The following is a 19,934-nucleotide window of genomic DNA, read 5'->3' as shown; positions in this document are numbered from 1 at the left end:
GTCTGGACACCCCCAGCTGGTCTAACACTCAGTACAGGGTAAGGAACCCCGTTCTCTTCTGATATCTGACACTTTTAAACAATTGATCCATTCCAGGACCAACTGTATCTATGGCTGGTAAGTGAACCTAAGTGTTAAATAATGAAGAGAGGTTCTTCCTATCAGCTGAGTGACTGCAACATTAAAAGATGGGAACATTACTGCACAAAACCTGCCAGACTTCCCCCTCAAAGAAGCTGTTTCCTAAATATTTCATACAGTTGCTGTTTCAAGTGGCACTAAATATTTTCCAAGATGTTACTTCCTCAGTAAATGTCTCACTAAGTGGCTTTTTTGAACAAGGCAGCTGCTTTCCAGCCACTTAGCTCTGCTACACACTCCAGCATCAGCTTGATGAATGGAGTGCTCAGAGCTGACCAGTCTCCATGCACAGCCCAGCACAGCAAGCACTGGGGGTGTGCACACCCACAGAATTACAGAATTATTACAGGATTACAGGCACAGAATTACAGAATTACAGAATTACAGAATTACAGAATTAGCACAGAACTACAGGCACAGAATTACAGAATTATTACAGGATTACAGAATTACAGAATTACAGAATTATTACAGAATTACAGAATTACAGAATTCCAGAATTAGCACAGAATTACAGGCACAGAATTACAGAATTATTACAGGATTACAGGCACAGAATTCCAGAATTCCAGAATTATTACAGGATTACAGGCACAGAATAACAGAATTATTACAGAATTACAGAATTACAGAATTACAGAATTATTACAGAATTACAGGTACGGAATTACAGAATTATTACAGAATTATAGGCACAGAATCACAGAATTACAGAATTACAGAATTACAGAATTATTACAGAATTAAAGAATTACAGAATTACAGAATTAGCACAGAATTACAGGCACAGAATTACAGAATTATTACAGAATTACAGGCACAGAATTACAGAATTACAGAATTATTACAGAATTACAGGCATAGAATTACAGAATTACAGGCACAGAATTCCAGAATTCCAGAATTCTAGAATTCCAAAATTCCAGAATTCCAGAATTCCAGGTACAGAATCAGCACACAGGAATGTTTATCAGAGTCCTGGGGGGCTGCTGCCATCTGGACACCCTGTCCTTGTGGGAGACAAGCTGGAAAAAGCAAAGGGACACTGATCAAGAAAGCTTTAATGAGACTTGACAGGAAGGGTTCAAAGTTTCACCATCTTGTTTTTCCTCTGTGCCTTCCAGCGAAGTTTAATCCATTTTAAATTTTCAGTACACACTTTAAAACCACTCCTTCATTTTTTGACTCTTTGTAGCTCACAAGTACAACACAAGGAGCAGTTCCCACCTGACTTCAGCAAAGCTAGGTGCTGCCACAGGTCCTTGGGATCTGCTCAGGGTCCTTGGGGTCTGTTCAGGGCCCTTGGGATCTGTTCAGGGTCCCTGGGATCTGCTCAGGGTCCCTGGGATCTGCTCAGGGTCTTTGGGGTCTGCTCAGGGTCCCTGGGATCTGTTCAGGGTCCCTGGGATCTGCTCAGGGTCCCTGGGATCTGCTCAGGGTCCTTGGGATCTGCTCAGGGCCCTTGGGATCTGTTCAGGGTCTTTGGGATCTGCTCAGGGCCCTTGGGATCTGTTCAGGGTCCTTGGGATCTGCTCAGGGTCCCTGGGATCTGCTCAGGGTCCTTGGGATCTGCTCAGGGTCCCTGGGATCTGCTCAGGGTCTTTGGGATCTGCTCAGGGTCTTTGGGGTCTGCTCAGGGTCCCTGGGATCTGTTCAGGGTCCCTGGGATCTGGCCAGAGAGCCCCAGACTTCTCTGCAGAGTCCACCTTTCCTTCCAGCAAGGACAGTGCCCTCTTCCAGCTAGCAGCCACTGGACCCAGCTCAGCAATCCTGACCTGCAAATTCAGAAATCCACGCTCTCTGTGACCAGCCAGGCCCTGCTTTGCTTCCTCACTCCCTCAAAATCACCTTTTCATAACTTCTTTGTGTCTTTGTGGTATGAGCAAAAGCTCTGGTCTTTATCTTACAGACCTGAACGGGAATTAAATCAGGTGAAGTGTTCATCCTCAGGAGGAAGCACAGCTGCAAAACAGTAATAGTTTCAGGAAACCCTTAATGGCAGAAAAGTGCAGCAACAGTTATTTTGAAGCAGAGAGCATCTGATGTGGATGCACACGTTAGATTATCTCCTGTGGAGGCAGCCACAGGCTGCAGCTCTGTCCAAGCACAGTCATGATGCACTGTCAGACACAGGGCATACCCAAAGAGCCTCCAGCTCTTCTCTTTTTGGGTGAAGGATGGTGCCTTCCACTCCAAACTCCAGACACAGGGCATACCCAAAGAGCCTTCAGCTCTTCTCTTTTTGGGTGAAGGATGGTGCCTTCCACTCCAAACTCCAGACACAGGGCATACCCAAAGAGCCTCCAGCTCTTCTCTTTTTGGGTGAGTGATGGTGCCTTCCACTCCAAACTCCAGACACTGGGCATACCCAAAGAGCCTCCAGCTCTTCTCTTTTTGGGTGAAGGATGGTGCCTTCCACTCCAAACTCCAGACACAGGGCATACCCAAAGAGCCTCCAGCTCTTCTCTTTTTGGGTGAAGGATGGTGCCTTCCACTCCAAACTCCAGACACAGGGCATACCCAAAGAGCCTCCAGCTCTTCTCTTTTTGGGTGAGTGATGGTGCCTTCCACTCCAAACTCCAGACACAGGGCATACCCAAAGAGCCTCCAGCTCTTCTCTTTTTGGGTGAAGGATGGTGCCTTCCACTCCAAACTCCAGACACAGGGCATACCCAAAGAGCCTCCAGCTCTTCTCTTTTTGGGTGAAGGATGGTGCCTTTCACTCCAAACTCCAGACACAGGGCATACCCAAAGAGCCTCCAGCTCTTCTCTTTTTGGGTGAAGGATGGTGCCTTCCACTCCAAACTCCAGACACTGGGCATACCCAAAGAGCCTTCAGCTCTTCTCTTTTTGGGTGAAGGATGGTGCCTTCCACTCCAAACCAAACTGCAGAAAGGCTTGTGTGGAGATACAGCCATACTGAGCACTTGATTCACTGCAAGGAACATTTTGAAGTGATTGCAGCTAATAAACACACTATTTCTCTACCTCTGAAGTGATATTGTGATTCTGATGGACCATATGGTCTCAGGGTATTTATACCACACTGAGCTCTTCAGAGCCTTTCCACGTGTCAGCTGTGACTTCTTCTGGGGACACACAGCAGCTTTGGGTGCTGGGCCACTGTGGGAGGACCCTGGTGGGACTGCTGGTGGGTGGTGGCCCTGCTCTGAGCCACCCACCCCACCCCAAACTTCAGCCAATTCAAGGAAACATTTCCTCCACTGGAATCCTCCTTCCCAACCCCAATACCCAAATCAGTAATCAAACGTTGGTGCTAATTTGCAACAAATTAAATTAAGCAAAATGCCCTGTGCTCAGACTGTTTTGCCAGCAACAGGAGCAGATGCTTTCCTAGAGGCAGTATTTAATTTACTGAGACTCCACTCACCTGCTATCAGCCCTGAGCTTGATCAGGACCTCCTGTGTCATTGGGAAAGTCCAGCTGCTCTAAGAGTGCCTCTAAGTAAACAAGAAATGTTGCTGAATAACACAAACTGTCACCAACTTCTTGCAGCATCAATCCTGTTCTTCAGAGAGAAAACAGAACCCCCAAAGAAGGGCACCAAGAATTTCTCCTTTGTAGGTCACTGAGCTGTTAATGCTTTTTACTTCTCCTACCTCTGTTCCCGTGAGTTGTGCCACAAAGCACAGCCTGTTAACCCTGCTGCAGCCCTGCCACCCCGCTGAAAACATGACCCATCATAATTAATCTGAGAACTGGAGGCACAGCCCTCTGCACCTCCCAGCAGCTCTGCTCATCCTGCATTTCCAGCTCCTGCGAGGAGCCTTGGAGAGGAGAGGGAGCCAGGGGAATGTGCCAGCTCCTGCAAAGGGAGACAGGAGCCTCTCTAACCCCTTTTTAACCAAGAGCTTTTCCTTCATTCCCTTCTCTGCAGTGAAACACACTCGGAGAGACAAAAGGTCCATTTGTTTCCTCTCCCCACGCACACGTGTGAGACTCATTAATGTTAATTGGATTTATGAATGGCTGCTGAAGAGAGAAGGAACTGTAAAGATTTCCCATTTGCAGAGAAACAATCAAAGGAATAATTTCTCGTGCGTCTTGCTGATGAAGAGATGAGGAAATAATGGATGAGTCACTTTACATTATGATTCAAAATTCTTAAAATAGAAGAGATGAAAACACTGATTTCTCTATAGGTCGTATTCATGTAAGGGACTCTTTCTAAGAATCCAATTTGAACCTTCAAGCAGAGTTCTGCTCCTAATTAGCCAGCTCCAAGAAGGAATCCTGGTCTCTGAATTGTAATGCTACAGATCTGTTGCTGTAATTCGATTTGTCAGGTGTAAAATACAAATGCAATTTCCTCTGCACACCCCCCCGTAGCTTTCAAAGGTACTCTGAACTTGAGCCATTTGATAATTCATTCCATATTGCAGCTTTCACATTTACTATGCATAGAAGTTCTGACAGGTTGGTTGTGGGTTTGTTTTTTTTTTTAAGGTGATTATACATGGCTCGAGTTACTCTGCTAACTGGCTGGAAAATAAATCCAACATTCATCTCGTGGCTACAACACAGCATTAGCCACGACCTGCCTGGCCTGCAGTGACCAGGGCACTTCAGAGTGAGCTCCAGATTTCTGCTGCCCCTGATGGGCAGGAGGGAGAGCATCCACAGCCCTCACGTGCACTGGTTTGCTCTGAGGGGACTTCTCCAAGGTTTGCTCCATGGGAACTTCTCCTCTGAGTGGAGACTCCTGGAGCCAGCAAGGCCCCTCTCACAGAACTGAGAGTTTCAGCCCCTCATAAAGAACTCTGGCACTTCCTTCCTCCAGGATCACATCTCCTCCAGGACAATCAGGGGCTGTGGGAAATGAGCAGGATGCCACAGCACTGTGCTAATCAATGGGCTTGAACATACAGAGTAAATATTAACACTGTTGTACAGGTATCATAATGTAAAAATACATCCTGGAATATCAATGTGCAATGTGAACAATGTAAATATATACTTAGTATATATAAGTACATAAAGTGTATTTATAATTCTATAAATATATCAAAACTGTAAGCACATCACACCTACTGTGCCATACAATGGGCTTGAATATACAGAGTAAATATTAACAATGTTGTACAGGTATGATAATATAAAAATACATCCTGAAATATCAATGTACAATGTGAATTAAGTATGTAAATATATACTTAGTATACATAAGTACATAAAGTGTATTTTTAATTCTATAAATATATACATATCAAAACTGTAAACACACCACACCCTCTGTATGAAAAATGCAAAATATCCCAACAATCTCCTGGAAATCCTCAAACTGTGCAAGTGTACCCTGCCTATCCCACAGTGCAGGAGCTCTGAGGGCTGACCAAGACAAGGCTCAGAGTTTGTTTCTCATTTTTCCCTCTTTGGAGCAATCCATAATGAAGGACTGCAGACTACAATGCTTGGCCTGAGTTCTCCTGGCCTCTGCATAAAGCTGTCCTAATGACAACAATTCAGTTTCTGTGTCACTTGTGTTCCCAAGTACCTTCTAAAAGCCTTCCCAAAATGAGGGCACTATACTCCAGTAATTTTCAACAAGAAAAAGTGCAATCAGTAAAGTGTACTGCTGATGGTGCACACGACTTGTGGAGAGTGGGAGCTAAATATGAATTAGCTTTGGAAAGGTTCCGAGTCTGTCATCCTCCCTAATTACAACTTGGGTCATTGACTACCAACGGCATGACTCAGCCCAGGAATCCCTGCACAGGAATCCCGAGGAGATTTTATAGCTGCATTTGATTTATCTGCTCCTCAGAGCTGGAACAAGCCCTGTGTCTCAGACCCCTGATGGATCAGGAGCTCCCAGAGGGTGTCGGTGCAGGCGCTGCTCCTGCCAGCTGTGCCACATCTGGGCTGAGGGCAGCCAGGAGCACTCAGGAGTGCCAGAAGGCTGGGAGCAGGGCACAGAGGGACATGCCTGGCTCCCCAAGGAGCCTCACCACAGAGGATTCCATTAAAAGCTGCTCTTCTGCAGATCAAATGTGAAATTGGAACCTTGGCTGGGGAGGGAGGGAGGGATACTGAGTCCTGCACTTGGCTTAAAGCACTGCCAATAAATTAATGCTGCTCAGTCGAGCCTGGGCATCTCCAAGGATGGGCATGCCACAGTCTCTCCTTCCAGGGCTTCCCCCCCTCCACTGTGCTTTGTTCCCTGTACCTGATCAGGATTTTCCATCTCTTAACCTGAACTTGCTGCCTCCTGTCACACACCTCCAAGACAAGCCTGACCAAAACTCCTCCCAGTCCCTCTGGCTTCCCAGCACAAGAACCTGAACAAAGAACACAGACTGTGCTGCTGCTGTGGCCAGAACAGGCAAACCTTTGTCCTGGTTTTCTCCATCTCAGAACTCAGGACATCCCTTTGGGAGTCTGGAGTTGTTGGGACCCTGCCAGGGGGCTCAGAGACCCTGGCACTCAGCCCAGAGCACCAGTGGGTTCAATTATGAACCCTGGAGCAAACTGCCACCTTTACATGAAGAGATAAAAGCCACAGCAGGTTAAATAGTGTAAAAATAAACTGATCACAGGGTGCAAATGTAGGTTTGGGGATTTTAGTATAGGGGTTTTGGGGAAAGATGGAGGGATTTGGGCGTGTCTGGCCTTTCTTCTTCTCTACCTCCATCTTCAGTGGTGATGGTGGCACTTTTAGATTGGTCTAGAGGAGAAGCTCACTGTCTAACACAGGTGATAGGTATTGGAAAGTTATTGTAAATATTGTACATGCAGTTTGTAGTCTATAAAGATAACACCACCCTGGGGGCAGGCAGAGTGCCTCTGGCTGACCTGCTGAGTGGACCTGGGCTGGGCAGGAGGAAAATTTTGTAGATAAGATATGATAAACAATTCTGAGACTGAGAACTGAAGAGCTCTGACTGACCCTTTGAACATGTGGGCTGAAACAGAGACTTTTAACACAAGTCAGGGTCCCAAACCCTGCGGCCAGCCCACACCTCCAGTGCCACCAGGCCATCCCTCACTGATGATGCCTGAGCTCTTGGTGACTCTCCCTCCTCTCTCTGTTACACGCTCACTGCAGTTTCCTGTCCCTGGGAAGCTGCATTTTCCACCTCCAACCCTCCATTCCTTACACAGCAGGTCCACTCTGGGCACAGCAGCCACCCCAGGGAGCTGGGGGTGCAGCCAGCAGCTTTGCCAATGACATGGCCACCACACCTCCATCCCCACGGGCACTCCGAGGTGCTCCACCAAGAAAACCTCAAACATTGCTGACATCCTGCTGCTGGGAAGCTTTTCTCTGCTCAGCATTGGTAATACAACAGGCTACAACTGCACAAACCTCTGGAAGTAATCCTTTAGAACTGCTTTCATCTCTTCCTGAGCCTTAATTCCACCTGCTGGCTCATGCAAATTCACTGATTTGCCAAACAAACAGGTGTCAGGTGATTTACTGGCTCATTTGCACAGCAGAAGGACAGGCAAATATTATCTTGATTTTTCTCCCTCATGAAATATTTCCATAAAACCATCAGAAAAAAAAATTAGCATTGCTATTAGAAATATAAATGGAAAGAAGCCAGAGAACCCATTTATTCAGCAGTACATTCCAGTGCCACCCTCAGAGTATCCTGAAGCATTAACTATATTTTAAGAATGTTTTGTGAACCAGCAGCATAAAAGGTATTTTGCTTTAAAAAAGGCTACTAACAACCTTGTTTTATTTGTAGAAACAGTTGTTTACTACTCACGTAAAAGAGCATAATGTTCTTTATGCAATTGAATTAAGTTTCCAGAGTCTCACTTTTAAGCAAACCCAAAACCTTTTTTTTTGACAATAAAGAGTACTTTGTAAAAATAGAATACTTTAAAAAACCCCAAAAACCACAAAAATGGAGACTAAACCCACAGTGTACTATGCTGCAAGTATATAAGAAGCCCAAGACTTCTGGTATAAAGACATTTATGCCACTTCTTTACTTTGTCCTTTTTGTTTAAATTCAGAAGCCAGCCCAGATGAGGGCTCAGCACTGACACAGACAGGCTCAGAACTAAGCCTGGGACAGGCAGGTTTGGTGCTGGCCAAGCCTGAGGACACCTTTGTCTTGTTACACCCTCTCATGATAAAGCCAACTGTTTCCAAAAGAGGAAGACAAAAGATCCCATGCAATTACACAACTTTAGGCAAACTCCACTAAATAATGATACATTTCAATAATGACTAGCCAAAAAAAAAAAGGCATTTTGCATTTGCTTTATAAATTTAGGCTCAGGCTGTTTCAGGGACTGCTTGGGCAGAGCCCCAATGCACCATAATCCTCTACAGACCCACGTGTGCCCCAGGTTTAACTCCAGACACTTGATCAAAATCCATTTGGTGAAGAGGGAGCTGATATTCTGTAATGGGCATTGTGGTTCCCTGTCAAAACCAGCTGCAGCAGAAATTAAACACCCAGAAATTGCAGCTGCTCAAACAACTGCATTCCGCCGTGTAAATCAAGATGTGTTGATGAAAGAAAAACACAATCCACAAACTCCATGGACACCCACACACAGAAAACACTGCCCCAGCGACTGACTGACAGGTGTCAGACCACAGAATCTGGACCAGCGTGGGCTGGAGTGGACCCAGAGGTCATTTAGCTCCAGCCCCAGTGCATGGGCAGGGACACCTGCACTGATTTATAACCATGGTGGAGGCATGCTGTCAGCTAGGTGGGAAGGAAGCTCCTTCCCTGAGCCCAGAAACTCATTTCCCTGAGTCCAGAAACTCATTTCCCTGAGGCAAAGAGGCAAATTCTAACAGATTTTGTGCAGTGCTAAGCTTGAAAGAAAACCTGCCCAGGCCTTGGCCAGTGTGGGCAATCAAGCTCTGTGCTGGCTGTGAGAGATCTTGCAAGGAGAATATTTGAGTTCAGCTGGGTCCCAGAGGAGGTAGCCTGATCACTTGCTATTTGGGGAAAGAAGCCTCTCCAAAAATATCATTTTCACACACATGAAAAAATCATTTCAAAAAATGCAAATCACCACAGCCAGACACAAAGCCCAGCAAGTCGTTGGTACAAACCAAGAATGCTGATGAGCATCTAAACACAAACAAACAAACAACAAAAATCTCTCAATTCCTCAAACCAATTCTCAACACTCTCCAAGCCACTTGCAGAATTTTAACACCAAACCTGTTCTTTACCAGATGCAATCAGGGAAGCAATGCCAGGGGGGAGGCATGGAGATCCCTCTGGAGGCATTATTTCTGGATTTGCTCTTACAGCTGGGAAGAAAGAACCTGCATTTCCTTTCTTACACCACTGTCTGGATAACAGAACCTGAATTTCCCTTTCTTACACCATTACCTGGATAACAGAACCTGCATTTCCTTTTCTTACACCATTACCTGGATAACAGAACCTGCATTTCCTTTCTTACACCACTGTCTGGATAACAGAACCTGCATTTCCTTTCCTACACCACTGTCTGGATCACAGAACCTGCATTTCCCTTTCTTACACCATTACCTGGATAACAGAACCTGCATTTCCCTTTCTTACACCATTACCTGGATAACAGAACCTGCATTTCCTCTCTTACACCACTGTCTGGTTAACAGAACCTGCATTTCCTCTCTTACACCATTACCTGGATAACAGAACCTGCATTTCCTCTCTTACACCACTGTCTGGTTAACAGAACCTGCATTTCCTTTTCTTACACCATTACCTGGATAACAGAACCTGCATTTCCTTTTCTTACACCATTACCTGGATAACAGAACCTGCATTTCCTCTCTTACACCATTACCTGGATCACAGAACCTGCATTTCCTCTCTTACACCATTGCCTGGATAACAGAACCTGCATTTCCTTTTCTTACACCATTACCTGGATAACAGAACCTGCATTTCCTTTTCTTACACCATTACCTGGATCACAGAACCTGCATTTCCTCTCTTACACCATTACCTGGATAACAGAACCTGCATTTCCTCTCTTACACCATTACCTGGATAACAGAACCTGCATTTCCTTTTCTTACACCATTACCTGGATAACAGAACCTGCATTTCCTCTCTTACACCATTACCTGGATAACAGAACCTGCATTTCCTCTCTTACACCATTACCTGGATAACAGAACCTGCATTTCCTTTTCCTACACCACTATCTGGATAACAGAACCTGCATTTCCTCTCTTACACCATTACCTGGATCACAGAACCTGCATTTCCTTTCCTACACCACTATCTGGATAACTACCACCCATTTAAAATGCCATTTGAAAAATATTTGGAAATCTACTCTCTGAATTAATTAAAAAGTTCCCACAGAAATTCATGCTCACACATAACTCAGTGTTCAGAACAAACATTCTCTGCCAAGGGAGAAAAAAAAAAAACCCTCTGCCCCATCTGTACCCCTGCCTTGGCCAGTCCTCAGAGGAAAGGAACTGTAAACATATTTTAACAAAATAAATTAATTACACCAGGAGTTAAAATCTCCTGGTTCCTGACGCCTTCAGACAGTTTCTTATCTCCGTTCAGCAAACAAGGTTAAACATGACAAATATTGTGCCTCCTTGTGAGTAAATGTTGTTTTGTTTACTTTGGGGTTTTTTAAACAACAGTAAGTCACAGCTCATCACATAACAGTCTCTCAAGAACGCTGGGGGAAAAGCATTTGTTCTCATTCCAAAAATGTGTGGAAAAATAGAAGGGTCTGACTGGTATTTGTTTTTACAGGAGTGGCCAGATAGAGCCAAATGAGGAAGGCTCACTGCCTCTTCTGCCATGTTTACAATTGAATCACCAGTGAGCAAAGAAAAAAATCAGCTCACTGTCCACTACCACCAGCAGCATTAGAGGATCCATCTTATAAATAATTATTAACTGCATTAAGATATTAAATCACAGAAAACGCTCTGTATTGATTTGGTGGGGTTCTTTAGGCTCGTCCCTGCCTACATTTCAGATGCATCTGTTCAATGGCTTTGATTTTTGCAGACAATAATTGTTCCTGCTGACATTCCTGCCATACAGAAAAGGAAATATTGTAACTGTCCCCAGCCAGGGGCATCAGAGACCTTGCAGCTGCTTGGTCAGGTTCTACAGAAAACCTCTCTGTGCTCAGCCTGGAGGGGTCCTCTGGATCCACAAGTCAGAATCAACTCCTTTTTTCAACTCTGAACCCCTGCTGATGGCAAGGCCATAAACCTGAACTTTCCCAGAGCCCACAGGAAAGCCAAGAAGGTCGGGATTGCAACCTGCACCTTGGAGAAGACTAATTAGTTTAAAGACTTCAAAAAAATAAATCTGAGGTTTGGAAAACACAGGAGGCAGCTTGCTGCTTTCCAGTTAGCAGCATGGTAAACAACATGCCAGCAGCACCATTTTCCAAGTGTGAGCAAGGTGTTAAAATCAACGTGGTGTGTCTCAGAGCCAAGAGATTGCCACGGGTATTTGCACCAGAAAACATTCAAGGCAAAGGCTCTGCTCAGACTCATTCTTTAAGGCCTGGATCTGAAAAAACCAAACAAGTGTACTAATTTAACCATGGTAATAGTCTAATTACACTCAGCAGAACACCGATGTGTTTGAAGCTCACCATGCATTTAATCAGCTTTTACAGTACAAAGCCTGCTCAGTAATAGCTCTGGAGCAGAAGCTGCCCCAGTTTAAATCTGCTGCAGGCCTGGCTCCAGCTCCTGCTGTTTTTTGGAGCAGCTGATGGAGTCACACCGAGTCTGATGGACACAGGAGTGCTGTGTCTGGAGACCTCTCTGACTGGCTCTGGAAATGCACTGAAATTATCAAAGTTTCCTCTAAACTCACCCAAATGGGCCTGCTGATAGGGTTTTGAGCCAGAACTGTTAGAGACAGCCTCACACAAACAAACCAGGTAACCTGAGCTCAAACAAAAGGACTTTACAGCTCTGATTTTATTGCTCCTTAAACTTTACCAGTTCGTTCTGCTGCCTTCTGAGTGGTTGGTTTTCAATCACGATCTAAGTAATGTTCATTAATTATTAAAATTAAATGTGGCAGAATTTATTTTGCCACTTTAACATTTCAATGAGTTAGGGCTGTTCAGCTTCTTTCACAGAAAAGATGTGAACTTTTCCAAGTCTCATTCTTAGGTCAAAAAAGACATTAGCAGATCCAGAGGGAACATGACCACTGAAGGAAGTAACAGGTGATTTTTCTCCCTTAACCAACACAACCCTGGCCCAGCAACTCAAGCCTACAGATTCTGCAGCATGAACGATGAAAAACAATGTGTGGCAATAGTTCCATTAAATCCTGCATGTGCAAGATGGAATTGAAAAATCACCCTCCTGCTACTGGTAATACACAGTATGGCAAACAGAGCTGCAGGATGTCACTTTAGCAGTGTTTAAAATAAACCTGTGGTAACCATTGCTTATTTTATGTGTGTGCTAGATAGCTTGGAACCAATGGGCATTTGCCCTGACCATGCAGAATTACAGCTGCTGTAGGAATTCATCAGGAAGTGTTTTGGTTTAATACTTTCTTCCTGCAGCAGGGAATGGGTGTTTGTAATAGAAATTCTCATACAGTACATTTTTATGTTTGCCTCAACCTATTTACTTTAGGAGATGTGGGAATACAGAAATGTTCTACAAAGTGTAAAAGAGCTAAAGACCACCTGAGCAACAGAGGGCACTTTCAGGGGGCACCAGTGTGACAGTGTTTGAGCTCCATGGAGCTTTCACAAAAACACAGGCGTGCCCTAGGACTTCTGAAAGGACTTCTAAACCAATTAATTACATTATTAATTAGCTAATAGCCTGCAGTAACAACCCAGCTGGCTGGGAGGCACAAAGCTGTACTCACGGCAGCCACCTGAAGTTCATGAGATCATCTTCTCCACAAGGCTTAGGGCACTGAGCTCAGAGCTTGGTTCCAGTTTTAAATTACCTGTGACTGCCTCCCTTGGACCTGGGGACCCCTGGCTCCATTCTAGGCCTGGAGTGCCCTGTGCCCACACTTTTAACCAAAGTATAAACCTCCCAATGCAGAGGTCACTCTCAGCCACAAAAACAGCTTGTTGTCTTTGGTGTATTTGGTCCTTTGAGCAACTTATTATCAGGACTTTGTAATCTTATCTACTTCCTGTCTGTTACCAACAAGGCACTAGAAACTGGAATTGCAGCAGCAATTTACACCCCACAGAGGTCTGAGCTTTTCCCTGACCTCCTCAGCCAAGTGACAGCACCTCACCCATTGTGATCACCACCAGAGAAAATCTGTTTGTCCAGTAAAGGATGTGAAGGAGCCCCAGGTGTCCAGGGCTCCACCCGTGTAAATCTCAAGGAAACAGAGCCCTTCACACCAGTGCAATAGCTCAAGGTGAAACAGCAGACACCCAGTCACCAGCCACACACCAGCTACTCAGAAAGCCAAGGAGTCACCTCTCAACAATTTTACATATTAACCAGGAGAAATACTTTGTCCTACTTTGGAGTTTACATCCTGAAAGACATTTTAAGGATTTTAAAAGAAATCACCTGTGGTTCCAACTCCAAGCAACTGATTTCTCCCTCTGCAAAGGGTTTTTTTTTTCATACAAGTTTCAATGGTTTTTGAGATTATAAACTGCAAGGCAGCAGCCACAGCAAGGAAGATGAATTACAAAGACAGACTACTGTAATTTGGCACCAATGACATAAGGCCAAAAAAAATAACAGAGCAAGTGCATTAAAAGTTCAGGATCATAGGCAAAACAAAGAGTTTGTAGCAAAAATTTTTATAAACTGCTACAGCCAAAAAGAACATCCTTGGGAAACTTCACAGCCCCCAAGTACAAACCCTGACAGGAAATGGCCAAGCAATCAAGCCAATATTCATTGACTAAAACACCAAAACCCATGAAAATACAGAAAGAGCACTAGAAATGTGAAGCACCATTGCACAGTACTGACCCACATGGTGAGTCTTGAGTTTCTAGCTCAGAGACCACCTGCCACACAAAGACCACGTGGCAGCTGGTGACAGTCCTCCAGCAACAACCAAAAATCCTCCCAAAGAGCTGCCCTGGAGCACTCCAGTGGCAGATCAGCCATGGTTAGGAGACTGTGCATGTCTGAAGGATATTTCAGGCCATACAAACTGCACAGGGAGAGGATAAATCTTATTTGACAGCACAAACACCACCAATTTCTTTTAACCATACTGCTCCATTTTCTCAAGCTACTTTTAAATAAGAGTTTGGAGTCTGTTCTCCCACAGGGGCCCATTTCCCATCAATCCTCTATTCAGATTTGTTTTCCTGACAAGCAGCAGATTACAACTGGGTGAGAGATCCCTACCCCAAGAGCTGTCCAGTGGGCCAGGGGGGCCCCAGGCACTGGGCAAAGCTCTCAGATACCCAAACTGCATGTAGACCCACATTCCTTCATTGCCCACCCTCACCTGGCTAAACGTTCACTCACAAGCAACTTTTCCTTATTTTATTTAATTTTGAAAGTTTTTAGAGTAACCTGTTTTGTAAACCCACCCTTTCCCTTGTTCCCTGGGGCCTTTCCCCTCTCTCTGAGCTCAGGTTTTCCCCACGCCTTCTCTGGAGGAACAGAACTGTGGCTTTCCCCATCCTCCTCCTCCTCCTCGGTATTTCTACCCTTCTGTCCCCCTCCCAAGTGACCCCATCTCAAACCCACACTCCCCAGGCATTAAAGACAGACAGAGGAAGACCAAGGCAGTAGAAACACTGTCACTCCACCTTTTCTACCAAAAAGTGACTCTCTGATGCAGCCTTTAGAGAAGGCCAGAGCTTTGTGTTCCGTGTTCCCTGCCAGCTCCTCCTCCCTGCTGTACTCTGGGAGTCTTGAACCAAATCTGCAGAGTTTCAAACTGCTAATTCTGTGTGAGACAGGATGCAGGCAGAGGACAAGCACGTGATGATCACCCACAGAGACAAAACCTCTCAGTGACCTCTCCTGGGGAGCAGGGCCAAAAAAGAAAGGAAAAAAAAAAAAGTTTCAGGGCAATACCAGGTCACTCCAGAATGAAGGCCCAAGGAGCTTTCTCCCCTAAAACCTGCCCAGATCAGGCTTGAAGATACACCACACCCAGTCACCTCAAAACCACAACACCATCTGACCAGACCCAGCACTTTCCCACTCGATGTGAAATCCTGCTGAAACCTACCCTCACCTTTATTTCTACTGAGTGTGGTGGCAGAGCTCTGAAGGAGAACCAAGACTTCAGCAAGGCAAGTTTTGCACAGGAGCTGGTGCTGCACAAAGGGAGGCTGGTTCCAAGTTCTCCCTGGTTTGAGAGGAAGCAGTGATTTCTGAAAGCTTGGAGCTCAGATGAGGAGACAGGGAATGCTTTACAGCACATAGGAAGATAGGTCTGAGCCAGAGCAGCTTCAAAATTTCTGATTTTTAGCCTCACAGATTGCTCTTTCTCCGAGCCTTACTCTACAGTGGAGACAGCAAGAGCATCCCAAAGGGCTGTGTTCTTACTGGAATTCTAAAGACTTAGTCCAGCTTACACTAACAAACACTTCCATCCTTCCCAGTCTGGAAAGGCTGTTTGCAGTGAGAGTGACCAACCTCTGAAGCAAAGAAACCTCTGATTTTCCCATTGGAATGGCTGTAAGTGCACTTCAGCACCACAGAGCCATCCCCTCTGAGCCAGCATCAACCCCCACGGTACCTTCACCTCCTCTCAATGACCAAAGAGCCCAAACAGAAACCCAAACCTTGATGCCTGCATCTTTAGCATTTATTTAACAGGGGAGGAGTCCATTCTGCCCACAGAGCCAACATCAAGAACTCCTCCTTTTCAACCCAGCCAAAACTTTGCCAGGGCTCGGTGCCCACAGAGCAGCTGTTGAGCCAAGGGCTCTGTGGCAGTCCCACAGCCAGCCCTGCCTTGTCTCCCCTCACATCTGTCCCAATGAAGAGCAGGGCTGAGTTAAAATTTCTTCCCAGAGTACATTTTCTTCCAGAGTATGAGCCCTTCAAAGTACACACAATTATTTTTTTATTTGACTTTGAAGGTGGCACCCGTCTTTCCCCAAATATTTTGGTCACAAATAATTTTATCAGTAAATAAATTAATCAGGAATATTGAGAATACATGGCTGTTATCGTTTTTTCTTTGCCAATGGAATAAAAAATATTTCAAAAAATGCTGTTGAAGCAGAATCCATTATGAACTGCAAGATAATGCACAGTCCAAAAGTTACATCAGAGTATTCTCAGTCCTGCCAAATGCATCTTTACTGAAATTGTTTAGTGGGAAGAAGGTGATGCATCATGCCATTATTTGAAATGTACCAAATATTTCTGCAGTAGGTCTTGGGCTTGCAACTGTAACAGTGAAATATTACACACATATTGCCATCTCATGGATACTACAAACACTTGTTTAAAATTCCAAGAACGCAATCCCTGACAGAAAAATATGCAGAATCCACAGCAAATAAAATTGTAAAGATTTACAACGTGAAAGCAGGAACTTCACATTTGAAACAGGCCAAAAATCTGCCTCAGATTCTCTCGTAGTAGTTACTATTTTTATGACTTGGCTCAGACTTGCTTTAATCTCTTTATTTAGGGAGAAATTGCAAGCTTGCCAACTCCAGCAAATGTTAAGTACTTCAGTAAATTCCCCATCAATATAGGTCGTGCATTCGAGGGAACAAGACTGTGGTGAGTAAGTTCTGCTCCGTCTCCTCCAAAGAGGATTTCAGAGTAAGGCAGCGATGGGAGAGAGAGATAAACAACGTGGCTAAGCCCCTCGCTCAGCTCCATCCTCCTCTCCAGACATCTGTCCACAGCGTGTTGTGCCGCGGTTGAGATGTTCTGGGATGCAGCTCGCCCAGCCTGCCGTTATCCTACACCCCTCGGATCGGGGCAGGCGGGAGAGCAAACGCGCTGCCAAGGCTACTGCACCGTCACTCTCCCATTAAAGTTCGGGAGCAGCACGGGGCGAGTTCCAGCGAGTCAGCAAAACCGCAGGGAACCCGACAGATGCAGAGATACCCGAGGATGGAGGATCGATTCAGAAACAGCCCGAATAGCCCGGGCAGGCTCTCCGGAGCACCTACACCAAATTGCCCGAACCCACCGAGTCCTGCCAAAGCCCGAGCTCCGCTCTCAAAGAGAACTTGGCAGCCCACAGACCAAACCGCGGATCGTTTCTCAGGCTCCGCTCTCTACCCAGAGGGCTCGGACCAGCGAGCACACAAGTTTCGGCTCCCTCCCCGCCCTTCCCCGGGCGGGACCCGCGGCTGGCCCCGCACGGGGGGACAGCACCGGCGCTCCCCGCGGAGCCCCGCGCCGGGAGCCGCGCTCAGCCGGGCGGCGGCCGCCTCTCCCCGAGCTCCGGGGCTGCGCAGCCCCGGCCCTGCGGCTCCGCGCCCCGAGGGGTCCCCGGGCCGCCCCTCGCCCGCAGCGCGGCTCCGATCGCGGGAGCCGAGGGCACCGCGTCCCCGCGGCGGCCGAGGAGGGGCGGGCGGCCCCGGCTGCCGCCGCGAGCCGGAGGAGGAGGAGGAGGAGGAGGAAGGGGGAAGGCAAGGGAAGAAGCCATTACCAGAGTTTTGTTCCCGTTCTTGCTGAGGGGGCCGCGGAAAACTCCCTTGATGTTGCGAAAGTGCCCGTTGCTGAGATGCGCGGAGCTGATGACAATGTAGTAGCACTCCATGGGGCCGGGGCCGCCTCCTCGGGCCGGGCTCGGCGGGGCTGGGCGGGCAGGGCCGGGGCCGGGGCCGGCGGGGCCCGGGGGTGCGGCCCCTCAGGCGCGGCGCGGCCGCGGGAGGAGGATGAGGAGGATGAGGAGGATGCGCGGCGGGGCGGCCGCGGCGGAGCCGAGCGAGCTGCCGCCGCCGCTGGCAGGCATAGTGCTATTATAGCGAGCAGCCTTGCCGGTCGGCTGCACTGAGCCAATGGCAGGGAGCCACTGGGCTGGCACCGAGCGCTGTCAGAGGAGGACATCTGTCACACGCCGCCTCCACCGCCACCCACCGCCCCACGCCCCGCTGCCCCCGCCGCGGACGGGCCGGCGGCAGGTAAAGGGGGACGGGCGGGGGGAGAGGGCAGAGCCGGCACCCCGACCGCGGCCGGCCCCGCAGGTGGGGTGTGCCCTCCTTTTTCCGGGGGTGGGGACGACGGCGAGTGTGATTCCTCGGGGATCTGGGGGGGTGGGCATGGCGAGATGCCCGGGGTGCGACGCCCCCAGCCCTCCCCCTCCTCCGAGCAGCCTCCGCGCCCTCTTCTTTTTTTTGTTACACATTTCTCTGACACCCTTCCCACATGCACCTCCACCTGCCCGGGCCGGAGCAGCCCCCCCGCTCCCCGGGCTCCATCGGCCGCCGCCCCCGCCCGCCGCTCTCGGCTCCTCTGGCCCGTGACAACGTAACTGGGGGAAATCGGTCATTCCTCATCCTCGCTCGGGGTAAGCTCCATCCCGCCCTTCCCTGGGCTGCGGCCGCCGCAGCCCATCCCCGCCGCATCCCGCAGGATCAGGAGCGGGCTGGCCAAACTTCTGGGTCACGGCGCCGGGAAGCGCTTGGGGCCGCATCCCCCCTTCCCGGGTGTCCGCATCCCTCCTCCTTGGGGGCTGCATCCCCCCTTCTCGGGGTGCCCGCATCCCTCCTCCTTGGGGGCTGCATCCCTCCTCCTTGGGGGACTGTATCCCTCCTCCTCCTTGGGGGGCTGCATCCCCCCTTCCCGGGTGCCTGCATCCCTCCTCTTTGGGGGCTGCATCCCTCCTCCTTGGGGGGCTGCATCCCCCCTTCCCGGGTGCCTGCATCCCTCCTCCTTGGGGGCTGCATCCCTCCTCCTTGGGGGCTGCATCCCCCCTTCCCGGGGTACCTGCATCCCTCCTCCTCGGGGGGCTGCATCCCCCCTTCCCGGGTGCCTGCATCCCTCCTCCTCCTCGGGGGGCTGCATCCCCCCTTCCCGGGTGCCTGCATCCCTCCTCCTCCTCCTCGGGGGCCGCATTCCCCTTTCCCGGAGCGCCCCCGCCTCTCCCCCGCGGTTACTCACGGTTCTCCCGGCCCGGGGCCGCCGGCGGAGGCGGCTCTGCCCACCCGGCCTCGCAGGGCTCGGGCGGATGCAAGGAAAAGGACAAGGACCATGGTTTCTTGCGGGCTCTGGCGCAGGCTCTGCGATGCTCAGCCTCAGCGCCCGTGTAATGCACTCGCTCGGTTCTACAAAGCCCCGAGCAAGCCGGACTAAAAGCCACCCGGTCCATCAGCATGAGGCAGCTGTGGCACACCCCTGCTCCTTCACCAGCTGAAGTGTCCCTTTCTTTTTGCAGCACACCAACCAGAGCCGGCTTCCAGGACCAGAATTTGTCACAGTCTAAGATGTGCAGGAGAAAGATGCTTGAGTGTGGTTTGTTGTTTTGTTGGGGCTTTTCTCCCCCACAAGACACCTGTGATTTGCAGGTTTCTCATGCGAGGTGTGAAACACTCTTAGCTGGCTCTCCTTCCAACCTGCTTCACCTTTATTCTGCTTTGTAAAAATCAAGATTGATGGGATGAATTTCCAGTGCCAAAAGAAGGAGCACCTTCAAAAAGAAACCCAGAAACATGATGCAACATCTGAACACGTCTCTTAGTCAGCATTTAGTGCTGGCAACATAACAGCAGTGTCCTATCATCCTGTCCTCCAAAATGGATGAGCTGCTGCCAGAAGATTGAGGATGGGGACGCATCCAAACCCTTCCCTGGGCAGAAATTGCTGTCTCAGGTGTTTGCATCCTTGACTGAGCAAGCCCCATTTTTTGAGATGTGCCCCCTTCTGATAAACATCTCCTGTCACTGCCTCCGACCGTAC

General features: G+C 48.2%; 1 protein-coding gene across 1 annotated transcript in view; it reads right to left on the bottom strand.

The window, feature by feature from the left end:
• The window catches only part of ZNF804A (zinc finger protein 804A), a 132,549-nt gene extending 114,750 nt beyond the window's left edge, over nt 1–17,799 (bottom strand). The window contains exon 1 of the mRNA XM_059868240.1: nt 17,686–17,799. Within this exon, the coding sequence (XP_059724223.1) occupies nt 17,686–17,796 (111 nt within the window). The 5' untranslated portion in view covers nt 17,797–17,799. The remainder of the gene's footprint in view (nt 1–17,685) is intronic.
• Nucleotides 17,800–19,934: the final 2,135 nt, after the last annotated feature.

This window comes from Haemorhous mexicanus, chromosome 26, assembly GCF_027477595.1.
Source record: "Haemorhous mexicanus isolate bHaeMex1 chromosome 26, bHaeMex1.pri, whole genome shotgun sequence".
NCBI lineage: Eukaryota > Metazoa > Chordata > Aves > Passeriformes > Fringillidae > Haemorhous > Haemorhous mexicanus.
The sequence above is the reverse complement of the archived record's forward strand: the minus strand, read 5'-3'. Positions and strand labels throughout refer to the sequence as shown.